The 15,272-nt window shown below is 29.7% G+C and overlaps 1 protein-coding gene and 1 long non-coding RNA gene across 2 annotated transcripts in view; both read left to right on the top strand.

The window, feature by feature from the left end:
• LOC142324788 (spatacsin-like) overlaps positions 1 to 4,443 on the top strand; it is a 48,209-nt gene extending 43,766 nt beyond the window's left edge. Inside the window, exon 8 of the mRNA XM_075365786.1 lies at positions 3,724 to 4,443. Within this exon, the coding sequence (XP_075221901.1) occupies positions 3,724 to 3,878 (155 nt within the window). The 3' untranslated portion in view covers positions 3,879 to 4,443. The remainder of the gene's footprint in view (positions 1 to 3,723) is intronic.
• On the top strand, positions 197 to 1,642 carry LOC142324839 (uncharacterized). The gene is made up of 2 exons (XR_012756411.1): positions 197 to 282; positions 1,512 to 1,642. It is a non-coding gene; the product is annotated as an uncharacterized LOC142324839 (long non-coding RNA).
• Positions 4,444 to 15,272: the final 10,829 nt, after the last annotated feature.

Raw genomic sequence — 15,272 nt, 5'->3', positions numbered from 1 at the left:
AAAAAATTAGCTTGTTAAGGTTATGATAAAGAACATTTCAATGGAATATGTTGATTTTCAGGGGAAAAAATTATATCAGAACCATGACCATTGTTTTATTATTTTTCTTGCGTTTATAATTTTTTTTTTTTGTAGAATTTATTTTACATTGATGTCTTCAGACAGCCATATTACAGAATGATTTGTTTTTTCTATTTTTAGTGTTAAAAGAATTCTAATTGGATCAAGATAGTTTGAAATACCATTTCATCTTATATTATTTTATCAAAATTTAATTTATAGGTAATTTTAAAAAACATACTATAAACATGTAAAGACTTAGAGATTTATAAAAGACATATATATATATAAATAATTAAATAAAATATACAACATATATGTATATATTATTATATTGTATGTTTATGTATTGTATTGTATTGTATTGTATTGTATTGTATTGTATTGTATTGTATTGTATTGTATTGTATTGTGTGTGTGTGTGTGTGTGTGTGTGTGTGTGTGTGTGCACGCACACACACACGCACACACATACATACACTAATTAGGTATATGTGTATACACACACACATGCATAATAAAATATTGTTAAATTCTTGTATGACAATTGTTAAACACTGTATTGACACACTGTTGAAACCGATTTATACAAAACGTTTGTGCTTTTCTAAATAAAATTGATTTATACTTATTTAACGTATTTACCAGTGAAGACAAGCAGCAGCACATTTTAACATCATTGTACTTGTAAAACTACATATGACTGTATTGGCTTATCCAAGATACAACTTAAAACCTCTACATAATCTTAGCTTTTATTTCTAGGTTTTCTGTGAAAAAAAAATAGGTAGAAATTCCAGGAGATTTTCTTTACTTTAATTATTTTTAGATCTTTTTTTAAGATTTATATTTAGTTTTAATTAATTTTTTGTACTGCAAATTATTGTTTGGCAATTAAAATGTCCGTCTAATTAGTAGTAGATTTTCATTTTTTTTTTTTTGTAAAACGGTTCTTGAATGATTCTCTTTCTTTCTTTCTAATAAATATTAGTCCATCTGTAATGTAAATTTCAGATGACTAATTCCCAATTTCTATGAGTGCGATAAGATCCAGCTCGCTTATTAAATAAAATTTTTTAATCCGACATGTAATAGCTTTTCTTTGAAGATAGCTCTAATTTTGTTTACGGTTGATAAATTTTTCTATACAGCTGTATTTTGGCAATATGTATCTAATTTATAAAATATATGACTATTTAATTCATCCTTGTAAATGTGGGTTTAATGGTGATAATATATTTTCTGATCGTTTCATTTTTGTAAGGAACTTGTTATTATGTAAAATTATTTTTCTGGTATATCTGTTTTGTTAGTAATGATTGGGTTACTGCTTTGCAGTGATGTAAAAACAAAAATTAATTTAATAATAATATTACAGAAGTTTTGAGGTGTTACTGTAAATCTAATAATGATACAGAGCTAAGGTGGGATTTTTTTCTTCTTTGTTCTAGGAAGTAAAATTCTAAATGAACAACCAATGGCAGGCTCGGAAGCTGACAATGAACAGGAAACAGGTTTTTTGACAAAGATAAAGAAAGCTATTTTCGGATGAATAGCTTCAATTTATTTCATTAAAAGAATTGTGAGTTTTTTTTAATTATAGATAATATGTTTATCTACATATTATGATGTAAGATACTGAAATAATTTTAAATTAAAATGAACAAAATTGTTTATTCAGAAATATTCTGACAACAGCCTGCTGTTGTTTGTTCATCTTTTCTTTGTGACCTCAGTTTATGTGTTGTAAATCTTGTTGTATAGTTTGGTCAAAAAATGTTATAATATATACAGTTATTATAAGTCTTGAGAGGAACAGATACTGGATCGGACCATTACTTATTTAAAGTTAAAATAAAATTCACCCCGCATAAAAAGAAAAAATCCCAACCTAAAAACAAAAGAGCTTATGATCCACATAAATTAATAAACAATGCCATCTTTGAAGAAACAACAAAAAAAATCAAATTAACTAATAATTTAAAAGAACTGACATCCCAACTGAAAGAAATAGCTGAAGAACTAGCCCCTATAAACCCAAGAAAAAAACACCAATGGTGGAATGAAGAATGTGACAAAGCAGTCAAAGATCGACACCGGCTTGGATCAACCACCAAACCCAGAAAACTGAAGAATCTAACCATGAATTCACCAAACAAAGGAAAATAACTCAGAAAATTATAAGAGGAACCAAACGACAAGCCCAAAAAAACTTGATTCAGCAAATAGAAGAAAGTTCCAAGAAAACTAATTTCCGAGACTATTATAAAATTTTTGGTCAGGCTCTTCAAAGATATGAACCACCCACCCTTATGCTGAGAGGAAAAAAAGGAAATATGGCCCACACCAATAAAGAAAATGCTGAAATTTTGGCAGAAACCTTCAATAGACTCCTCAAACTCCTTGTGTACCGTAAGTGTACGTGTACGCAATAAAATCACTGGTAATAAATCTTATTCGTTATGTTCTTCAGTACATCCAGAAGCATATGGCTGTCTTAAAAAAAAAGTATAATCTTGTTATGCCATCCATTCTGTTAAATGTTTGTAAAGCAGCAGTTGATGAACTTGGCTTAATTATGATACAATCGAGACTATTGATGATTACATTGTGTTTACAGCATTGATGTTATAAGTGACATTGCTGTTAGAAATTTGGATTGACCCTACCAAAACAAAAAAAGAATAACTACAATATCTTTTAACCATAAAGGAATTTCACGTATAGAATTTATGAAAACTGAAACTAGTTTAAAATGAGTAGATGAGAATATGTGTGTTTATGAAACATATTAAGTGCTGAAGAAATTTTGGAAACCAACCCAGAACCAATAACATGGGATATTCATGAACGATGCATTCAGTTTTACAACACATTATCTACGCTGGATGCTGTGACTGTCAACTCTTTACTCTGGTGAATACTTGGAAGCCAGCATATAAGTGAAGTTAATTGGTGGTGTGAAAAGTACCTGAAAATGACAAAGATATGGAGAAATAAATGGTTCATGTAGTTAACTTATGTATATAGTTTACCTTGAAGTAGATCAATTCACTGATTAACCGTGCATTTGTTATATGCATTATAAAGAAAATTATTTTTTAACATGCTTCTGATATTTTTCATTCTATTTGTTTTCCAAAATAAAGATTTTTATTTTTAAATAACAGTTCATTTAAATTAAAATAAGTTTAAAATAAATAAACTTAACACATTAACATAAATTTGAACCATTAACTTTATTAATATTTAGTGTAAATAAATGAAATCTAAGTTAGTAGTGGTAGCCTCAAATTTTTTGTGGTCCTTGAAGTTCGGACTTTTGACAACCAAAATAACTTGCATATGAAAAGATTGAAAAAATGTTTGTTTACATGTTGATTTTTTTTTTATTACAAAAAAACCTATTGTAAATAATTTCCCCTCCAATTTTTGTGCAATTTTTTATGCAAAAATAAATTACATTTTTCTTCTTAAGTGTTGTTGAATATTATACCTTTCAAAGGCCATCATCTCATTTAGTATCCCATGTGTACCAGAAACATTAGCCGGTCAATTGGCTGTGGTTCTTGTTATTTCATATTTTAATATTAATGTATGTATTTTATATGCAATTTTTATATTAAAAATGCAACTTGTCAGTTTTGTTATGCATTTTTTCAGGTAGCAAGGTTTGTGTGGAGGAACCACAAGATTTACTAAACAGCATAAGATCGGCACTGTGCACTGGCATTACTAACAGTGAAGTTATTGGGAAAAAAGTTGCAGACGATTTAGAAGAACAACCTTCTGAAACTAAACGAGGACAAATGTCTTAAAATCATAATTTTATGATGTTTGCCTTTTTTGTCTTTACTTTTTGTTATCTTTTGTTGGCATCTTCCTCCTTGTAACCATATAGTAGAGATATCTTGTTAATATTTAAAATTAGGTATGCAAATCTGTATTCTGAAAATGTCTTGTAGTACAGTGTATATTTTTATTTATCCTTTTGTTTATTATTGTATTCAGCTAATAAAGTTATTTTTAAATTATCAAATGACTTGTTTAGTGAAATGGAAAAAAAGATTTATCTGAAAATATTGGATTATTAACTAATAAGTTTTTTAGTATCACTAGCATACTATCGCTAGTATATAATTTCATTTAATATTATAAATGAAATGAATAGTTTAAGATGTTTTTATTACTCATGATTTTGGAAAATTTTGCCTATTATTGATGTAAAGTTATACTTTATATATTATTTTTTGTTGTAGATGATCTGTAAAATTTTACTGCTACATCGTAGCATTTAATGTTACTGTAAGATACGGTTATTTGTTTGGTTGCAGTTGATGTAATCTATTATAAGTAATTAAATATTGAATTTGTTACAGATAAGTCTCACATGTTTTGTTTATTCTTATCCTTTACTGCCATATGTATATCTTTTTTTAAATTACTCAGTCTGAAAGGAAATTCAAGTTGGGAAAATTGAGAAAGTTTTGATATCAAATATGCAGATTCTAATTGAGGAGCTTTTGTAGAAAACAATACCTTTTTTTATATTGGGTAGTTTTTTTTTATTATTAATAGTCACACAAATAAGGAATTTATTTTACAAGTCTTTGTAACGGTACAACTTTAAACTATTTTTTACTGAAATGTCCATTTTTACAGAAGTCCATTTTCTGCAATGTAGGAAATCAAGAAGAACATTCAGATTACAATATTAAAAAAAAAATAATCATCATATCTATTATTAAAAGATCTCTAACCTGCCCTAAAGTTTATAATATACAAGAAAAAGAAGTAAAAAAACTTTAAAAAAAAATTACAGAAAAACTGTTAAAACCTAACAAAATGAAACACAGTAGTATTGTAAAAGAATCTTCAAAAGAAAGTTAGAAAATTTATTCTTAGAAATGAATACTTTATTTACATAAATCTTGATAAAAATCATGATTTTTTTCATCCGTGTAATCCAGCATTGATAGATATTTTCATTAATAATTTTATTTTATGTATTTAATGCCGGAAGTTTATCTTAACTGGCAATATGTCTATAATTTTTTTTTTGTAATACAGATTATATTGTCCAGTCTTCTAATTCATTGAATACCTTGTTAAACTTTTAGGAAGTTGCCCTTTAGAAACATGTATCCACAATATTTTGGTGATTTGAAATTTTAAATTTATATGAGAATCAGCAACAACTCCAAAAAAGTCTTCTTTTTCTCTTTAAAAAGGTGAATTTATTTTAGTTGATCTCACAACTTCTTGTACTTCATTGGATATCACACTTAGTTTCCTTTTCTCTATGAGACCAAAGTCTCTATCACATGATAACTGATCAGACGTGAGAAAATTTATGTCGATGCTTTTAAAGTACCCTTTAGTTACTAAATAGATAACAGCCATCACTAGCATTCAATTCTTTATTTTGCCTGACACAGCTGTCACACTGCCTCAAGCTTTTTCTTCACAGTAAATTGTGATTGAAAAAAGTATAAAGAAATATCATTGCCTTCACTACCAGAAATTCCCTCTTGCCACATACACAATATTTTTTTTTTCCATTCTATTTCAGTAACCAAAACAACTCACTTTACGCTGTTGTATTGTACTGTTGTATTGTAAAATACATTTGAGATGTTTTATCAATCCGACATTTGTTACTGACCTTAGCGCATCTGTATCAACATAAAATTTTGATTTTATAATTTTACTGCCATCGCTTTCATTAACAAACTCTATTTTCTGTTGCTGAATTTGTAAGCGCATCTTTAGAGTAATTTTTAGAATTATGCTTCACACAAACTATAATTGCCATGTTGAATTACTAATTTTTTTTACATTAGCTGCAATTAATCGTGGAAAAATTGCTGAAAACTGGGAGTAAAAATGTACCAGCAGAATGGTAGTAGAATACAGGAAGCATCTCTTGTTGCGTTCTTGATTAAATAAGTTCAGCTTCACTTTTTATATAATTTTATATAGGCTTTTCATAGAGTAGTCCTTCATATTCCTTATGGTCTTATTCTTTCACTTATAAAGACAAAGCCGCCCCCCCATTATTCTTGTGATGAAAAACAATACTGATTTCATGATTTATAATTTTTAATTTCTTATTGCAGTGAAATTTATTAATGAATTTAATCTTCACCAAATTAACGGTAACATAAATTGAGAGAGTAAATTCTACTATTACCTTTCACTTTAGTAACGTTTATAATGGAAGTGGCTTGGTATACAGTCAAGCATTTTATTTTAAGTTATTTCTCTGTAAACATATAGCGGGTAGCAATCTCCTTTTAATTTCAAATAAACAGAGGTTTTTAGTTTTATCTGTACATTTATGTATTGCTACAAATACCTCATCGGCATAAACATGTTGATGTGCAACAAAAAATGTTTTTGCCATACCATGGATATCAGTTTACATGCCTTCTCTAATTCAAACAAAACTTTAAAATGTGATAGTTGTGGAAAACATTGGTAAATTTCCCCCTTGTTTTAAAATGAGTACGGTTGCTCTTTTAATACAGCAAACAATGAGGGCAACAAACCAATTATTATACCACTTTTATGATTATACTGAGAGTAGTAATGACTTTTTTTGTATATCAGCATTGTTGTGAATCTTAAAAGAAAATGATTTCTTTCATCGATGAAACTTTAAGTAAAAGCTATTGTGAATTTGACAGTTACTACAACTGCGGTTATTTTTAAAATCTTTATGATGAAATATGTTTTGGAAAACTAGCCACAGAAACTAGTAATTATTTTTTAATATTAAAAAAAACTGGTTTTATAGTAACTAAAGAATGATTGTTGAAAATTAAATTTCAAATTTTTTTGATAGTACTATAGTTATAGTATTAATTAGTTATTATTATAATTCCTCTTGAAGCAATTTTGAAAATGGAAAGTTTGCTTTATGGCCTGAAAATATATTTCCACCAACAAAAGTGTTTTTATTACAGACTGAAAAAAACTCGATTTACGCACGCTGATGGTTGAAACAGCACTCGCTGATAGTAGCTGCACAGACCATGAGTGGTGAGCTGCCTATAAACATGTTAAATTTTGTCACAGCCTGTCGGCCAAGCTCTCCCGCCACCTTATCATCTTTAACCCAAATCCCCCCACACCCTGTTCTTCAGACCATTCAACTGTTTAGCTATAAGAATGCATAGTATAAGCCAAAAAAGTGAATATATTATATTAATTTACTATAAAAAAAGAAGTTTTATGTCTATTTTATAGTATCACATTTTTTTGTAAATTTTGATATTTGTGAAAAATCCTGACATTATGGGAAAAAATGAAGGTTATTTTCGGATTCAGCACTAAAAAATACATAGGAATCAACTATCAAAACTTAAAAAACATTCCACAACCCAAATTTTAATTTTGTAGGTTTGTGTGGTAGGCCTATGTACATTTTAAAACATGAAAATTAATTAAAATTTATCTTTTTTTTTACTATTTTTATAATCTTTATTGCAAATCAAAAAACTATTATTTAGAAAAGAAAGAATTTCAATGTAAATATGTAGAATTTTTTATTTTAGAAATTATTTCATAATTTCAGTAAATTATAACCTAAAAAGACTAACCTATGCAATATTGCTCTGTTAGAATATTAAACCATTGAATAATATCCAAGAACAAATAGAAAAATATTTGCCAAGAAGCAATGTAATGGGTGGGTTACACAACTGCAGGTGTCATTTGCATGCTGCTTGCTGATGACGCACAGTGAGGTCATTGCATGTTATCAAGGTTCTGATAATCTTGGACTAAAAAAAAAACTAGTTATATTTGCTAGTTTATATACTAATATAATTTTTTTTTTTTTAAATCAGTGCAGCAGATAAGTAAAGAAAAAATTCAGCAGTGAATGTGTTAAGGAAACACAGTAACAAAGTATTCCTATCTTGAAATGCGGTAGGACTGATTTTTTCCACAACTAAATGAAGACACTGATGAAATCATTTTTCAGCAAGATGGGGACCTTCCCTGTCAGCTTCTAAATGAAACAAAACATTCCCTTGATGTTGAATAGTGTGTATAAAAGCCCAAGATTTGCCATTACATTTTTAGCCTCCAAGGTACCCAGACATTACATCCTGTACTTTTTTTGTGGGGATGTATGAAAAAAAGTGTTTGTGTTCTGTAATTACCTTCTGATTTGGATGAGCTGAAAACCAGGATCACAGCTGCAGTAACTTCTGTAACAGAAAACTGTCTGCAACGCATGTACAAGAATTCAGCTATTGTCTTGATGTCATATCAAGACAATATGCCGTATGTATTATCCATGCGGCAAATGGAGGGCATACAGAACACTTATAACTTGGTAAGTGAAATTTTAAATATTTTTGAGTAGTATGTAATTTGTCTTATAAATGTAACACATTTTTATTATGGAATATATATATATATATATATGTTTGAAATATATATAATTCTTTTTTTTTTATAAATAGTGTATTTTAATGAGCAAACAACCAGTAAAGATTATTGCTTTCCCCCAAAATAAAAATTGTTACTGTGCACATTAACTAACAGTTATTTAAATTTGAGAAACAAAAGAAAATAACTCCCATAAGTTAAAAAAAATCCAAGCAATGGGAGAGAGGAAGTAAAGAACATCATAAAGGGATTGTAGAGAGACTTCTACCAAATACATAATAAGATGAGTGCAAAATAATGCTATAAGTTTATTATATCTTAATTTGAAGCTATATTTCTTAACTGACATCTTTGTCAGTGTTTGCAGTTACTTTAGTGACCATATTCCTCTGACAGCAGAAGAAATAGAAATAAATTGAACAAAGTTAAAAAGGCAAAGAAAATAACTAAACGGAATCTGAAAAAATAACAATTGGTTTCATTAAAACAACCATGATTCCATTCTCCAAAAAAACATATTGCGGTAAAGTACAGGGTGTCTGGGCTAAACGTATCCAAAAGTAATAGCTTATATTAAGAAAACCAGTTAATATAATTAATTTTTTTTTAATAAACAATGCACTCACCAAGTTTTAATGTAGGTTAGTCAAGTTCAATGTGTGCACCTTTAGTAGCTCAGCATTCTTCTAGATGATAATCTAACTTTTACCAGGTGTGTTTAGGAGCATCTGTGGTCCTAAAACAGCTTCAACAGTCCTCTTTTAAATTATCCAAATCTCTGATTTTCTTTGGCACACACAACTTTTATTAAATCCCCAAGTAAAAAAGTCCAAAGGAGTGATATCTGGATACTAAAATTGGCTCATAATTAAACAACAAACATATCAAGATAATTAGGATTGTTCTCGCCATGGTGCATTACCTCTGCAACAAACTGATATCGTAGGTGACAATCATTTGTTTTTAATGTGATGAAGGATTTGTAACTTGTACGTTCACAAATGGAGCCGCTTATGAGCATTGGAACAAGGAATTTGCAGTTTGTAAATAGTCCACCTAATTGACTTCCCAGAACTGATAGTGAATGCATTGCACACGCAAACCACAGTTTTGTCACTAACTGAAACTTTTGGATGATTTCCAGTCTGTGAGACCAACTACCAGTTTCTTAAAATCATATCCCACTGTTGAATAGACTTGGATGTAGGAAGATTCATTTCCATTCAGTTTGTACATGCTGTTGAACAGGTGAAACTGATTGAAACTCTGCTTACACACTGAACCTTCTGTTGTGGGGTCCACATCTCGACTGACTACAATTGCATTGTGAGTCGGCTTGCCTATGCATGTATATTCTGATGACCTTGATAGTATGTAGAACAAATCTTGGAGGTATTTTCTGTTGATTGAGCCTACGATTAAAGATTACGATGACTGGTTTCCTAAATATAGGCCATTACTTTTGGATTCCTTTAGCCTGGACAGTTGTTTAAGATTCCAACACTTCATATTCAAAAAAGATTCTTCTGTGAATTCTGAACATGTTTGAGTAAAATGTATAGGAAATTGTTACTGAAAACAATTTGGATTTAGTAAAGAAGGAATGCAATTAGCCTAGAATGAGTTATTAGTTTGGTGAGAGGTAAAGGAATAAGTATATTCTGTATAACACAGATACATCATTTGACCATGTTGAATGGAACATAAACTTATGAGAATTCTCCAAGAAGCCAAAGAGTAAATTGAGAAGGTAGGATAAGATTAGACTGAGGAATTGTACGTGAATTAGAAAACAGCTATGAACATATAGGATGCTCAAACCAAGTGGTTTGACCTAGAGGAGGAGTAAGGCAAGGTTACTGCCTACCAACAATTGTTGAAGATATGGTAAAAATTATCTAGATAGAAGCAGTGTTGGAAGTACGAGAATACATTTTTTGTGGTTCACACATGACTCTTGATTCTTTAGGTAAAGCATTTGACATGATTTTTAGGTAAAGCACTGGACATTCAACAGATGATTTCAAAATTAGCAGAAATTGACATAAAATGGGTATTAGGAAAACTAAAGTAACGAGGTAGGAGAAAATAAGCCAGCGAATGTCTGCACTAAAAAAAAGAATTGAACAAATAAAACAATATAGGTACTATGTTAACATAAGATTGCAAACATGGAAAAAAAATAAAAACAATAACAGCACGGTAAGGAAACATTTAAGAGGAAGAAACGTAAACTCCATCTTACTTTACATAGTAAGAGAGTGTTGTACTTCTGTATGGATGTGAATCATGTAGGATCTCAGCACCTAGGTATTAAAATTTTATTGTTGCGTGTTCGTGGCTCGATCAGGATAATGAGGGACAAATAATTTAAAATGTTTATACAATTACCATTTATTAGTTAAAGAACATAAATAGAACAAGAGAAATCAATTATAACAATAATGGCAACAGCAAACAATAATAATAAACGGTGATTACAAAACAGAATTTTAAATAATTGTCAAGATTTATTTACAGGTAGATAAATATAATTCAGTCAAAAACATTAGCATGACCATTAACACTTTTAACTATAGTACAATAAATAAGACAAGTATAAAGTTCTTTTACTGCAAATATCTTTGCTGTTAAAGAAATTTATTACATTATCTCTTTCACTTACTAACAGTAACTCAGTGAACCATTTCATGTTTTCATGTACCTTCCACACTGGAAGTACTTGTAACATCACCTTAATCATGTCGAACTTAATTCACACTAGAAATTCATTCCTTCACTCTCCTCACAGAATATTCTCGCAGAACTGATTTCGCTTAGACTGATTGTCATCTGATCTTTCCCGGAGTATTTATACTACTATCTTTACCTGCAGGACCAGACCCAACTTGAAGTGTGAGGGTGTTGTCTACCCTCACACTTTCCCATGAAATTCCAAACCTGGGTACGGTAACTTCTCATTGAACAACATCTGGTTAGGTGTGTCGTGGACAGTATTACAAAGGGCGATTGTTAAACAAACTTTTTACCTTTACTAAAAAGGCTCATTTTAGCTTCTTTTTGAATTCCTCCCATTATATTCTCTACTACTTATTAATTGGTAGGATTCCATTACTCAAATCTGTTATACCGGTCTTGTTGCAATATAAAAGTCTTTATGTAATAAATAAATTGTATTTAGTTGTAATTGTAATTTCTTAATATTAACTTTTTTAACGTGAACTGTTATTCTTTTGTTCAGATGCTAGGTAATAATAATAAAGTGGCTTTGATTACAGCAGTTGTAGTAATATGAATAACATTGCCTCTAATAAATAAAAGTAGAAGTAAGTTTAAGCCAGTGCAGTTCTTTAAAAGTAACTTCAACCTTTTTAATAAAATATAAAGAATGAAACTCATTCAGTAATCAGTCAATTAACAGCAGGGTTGAATGTATCACTTAGTTTTACGAAAGAGAAATTTTCATTTTCTACAAGTAACTGAAAATAAGCCGTTCTATAAAATAAATAATCTGAGTTTTTAAAGGTTTAAACTTCTATTAATTTGCTCTTTATTTTATTGTCATACAATAAAAATTGACTTGAGATACAATGTTTATCTTCATCTCAGTGAAGATAAACAGTGTTTTTGGTAATACATCCTTTTCTGTTATCCCCTTCTGAAAAACCTACTTTGATAATTCACTTGAAAAGAAGTCTCTTAAAATTTCTTATAATTTAGTTTATAGTATTTTTCTATTTAAGTAAGTTCATATTCCCATATTATGTGATAAAAATTTGCTACAGTAAGCCAATTCTGAATAAAATACCATGATCATGAAAACACTTTTAAAATAACTGCTTTTAAACAAAATAATTAATTAACATGATGATTTTGCTGGCTGTTTATAAAATGACTTATGTTGAGTACTTACATTTCATATTACACATTTATAGTTGGTTTCTTTATTAAATATTCAGAAGAAAAAAAACGGGTTAATAATGTATTTAAATAAATTATGCAACACTTGTAAAAAATTACTGCACCATTTTAATAAATCTGCTTTAAAAATGTCATTTCGGGACTGCTTTATCATAAAAAACACTTGACATGGCCATTCAGAGTGTATTGAGATTTCCCATAAATAAATGATATTTTATAGTTATTGAAAAAAAGTCATTCTGATGTAATGGTATTAAAAAATAACTAGTAATATTTAATAGTTTGAATTATGATGCCATAGATATGTATTTATCCCATAAATTTCAACGCTGTAATTGTGTAAGTTTATAGTAGAGAAGTTTGTAAAATCACAGTGTACTTAAAAAATTTTGAAAAAAGTTAATATTTTTTTAATTTGATATGAACGAATGTTTGGTAAAAAAATACCAATGTGAATGTTTGGTTTTAGAAAAATACCAATAAAAACTGTAGTTTTCTTTTAATTTGCTATTTTTCTGATTTTTTTTTAAAGATAATATGGTTAAAATTAAAAACTAATATTTTCTGTTAAATTTTAGGATTTTATTATTTTTTAATAAAATTGGTTGATTGATTCTGAGTTAATATGTAATGAGGATAAAAAACATGAGACCATCATAAAGGTTAGAAAATACGTTGCAAAATTCTAAGTCAATTTAAAAATGCATTGTGTGCTGGATTTTATCTATACCCGCATTTCCTGCCCCCAAAGAAAACCAACACCTTTTGTGTCATTCTAAATATGTGTTCATATTCAAAATTGAAGTGCTGTAGTCTGTTTGACTAGAGGGAAGCAATATTGACTAAATATTACTTTACACTTACTGTTTATGCAGATGTCATTTGTTCTTATGTCAGAACCAAAGATGAGCTTGAAAGAATCTGAATGGCATTGATATATTGCTAAAGAGAAATTTAGTTAAAAATAAATAAGACTAAAGCAATGGTAATGAAACATGACAGCAAGGAAAATAATGATTTAATTATTAATATGGGAGAACACAATATACCAAACTGGAGGAATTTTGTTATTTGGCTAATAAAGAACAACGGATGGATTAAATTATGAATTAGTATATTTAAATAATTCTGCTAATATCAAATATAGATTTCAGAATATTTCGAAAATATTTATGTGTTTTATGATAGTGAAACATGGACCATAGGAAAGACAGGAGGGAAAAGAATGGATATCTTTGAATTGTTAAAGGAAGATGTTGAAAATTAGATGGCTTGATAAAATTTGAAATGGAAAATTTAAGATAAATAGGAGAGAAAATTTTTAATAGAATCCGTTGAAAAAGACAAACTAGGTTTGCAGGCTGTCTATTAAAAAAAAGACATACAGGTTTAGTTTGGTGAAGGAAGTGTAGAAGGTAAACAAATGAGGAAGACAAAAATTGAATTTTTAAAATGGACAATGAAATATTGAACAGATAATTAAGGTGTAATAAATAAATATGTAGTAGTTAAAAAATTGTTGTAGAAAAGAAGGAAGAAAGGATAGTATGAAACTAGTTAACCCAGGTGATCCTGATGGGGAATCTTGCTCTTTAAGATTTTGGGGGTTGGCATTCCCACAGCCCCAGTCTCTGCAGCTTCGTAGTGGGTCTCAAGTAATGTCCTTTGGGCATCAGGGTGAACCCAGTTATATGCAGTCCTAGCTCCAGAAAGAGACACTCTGCTGGAGTGGTCTGTTAAATCATCGGTACTCTTGGGAACAAAATTTCAGTCCCAAATAATAATTTTTTGGTGTTGTTGGTCCATTTGAAAAAACCAATGAACTGGGGAGTTTGAAAAAACTTCAACCAACATTGTCAGCCGAAGATGTGTCAGGAGACATGAAACAGAAATGAAAGAGGTAGTGCTAAATTTTCTAGTGTATGGTTTCTTAGAGTTAAATATAATAAAGAAGGTAAATCCTTCTCTAAGATTTCTCTATTCCTAATAAATAAATGTAGTGGAATGGCTTGCACCTTTCCTTAATCTATTAAAAAGCTGAGGACTGGCGCTCTGATGATTGAGGTAATTCATGATAAACAGAGTCAGAAGCTCCTAGCCCTTAGGAATGGAAGGACAGGTAGTAGAGCCCCACAGTACACTAAATTCCAACAAGGGAATAAATGATCTTTTACTGTGATTTTGCTGGTATCAGAAGAGCTATCACAGCAGTCAGTCACTTCTGTGCAGAGGATAATAAGGAAGGGGAATGGTGTTGATGTACCAACATCACTTATTCTAACCTTTTCTACTCCAACTGTCCATGAGCGAATAAAAATTTACTACTTTTCTGTTCATGTGCAACCATATAAACCAAACCCAAGACGCTGCTTTCATTATCAGAGATTTGGTTACAACAAAATTGTTTGCACTGAGGTAGAAAAGTTTATTAATTGTAAAGGTCCACATTAGGCAAGGCTTCAAGAATGCCTCTTTTATAAGGAAGAAAAGGCGGCTATACTAAGTTATGTACTTAGCAGAAAGTGTCCTTTCCTGTGGCTCATAGGGAATACAGAAAATAACTCAACATGAGGAATTTTGTACTGCCCTGTGTTAGTTTTGTTTCTGCCCAAGCTGTTTCTAACAATATGGAAAAACAGAATGAATGCACATTGTGCAAAGAACTGATCATTCTTCCAGGCTTTGTCACACAAGGTGAGTTCCTCATTTCTTATATTGCAGTGTTGAGAACTGTCAAAAAGATGGATAGATTTAGTAGAAAGACTGACAGTTGTTTACAAAAAACCATTCCAGTCAGTACACCATCAAATAAAATTCCTGCTGCACCAACAACGCAGTAAACTATTAAGATCTGAATAAAGGGATCTACAGAAAAATCTTAGGCTGGT

This window comes from Lycorma delicatula, chromosome 5 (assembly GCF_047948215.1).
Source record: "Lycorma delicatula isolate Av1 chromosome 5, ASM4794821v1, whole genome shotgun sequence".
In the NCBI taxonomy this organism is placed as follows: Eukaryota; Metazoa; Arthropoda; class Insecta; order Hemiptera; family Fulgoridae; genus Lycorma; species Lycorma delicatula.
This window is presented reverse-complemented; position numbering and strand designations above follow the sequence as displayed.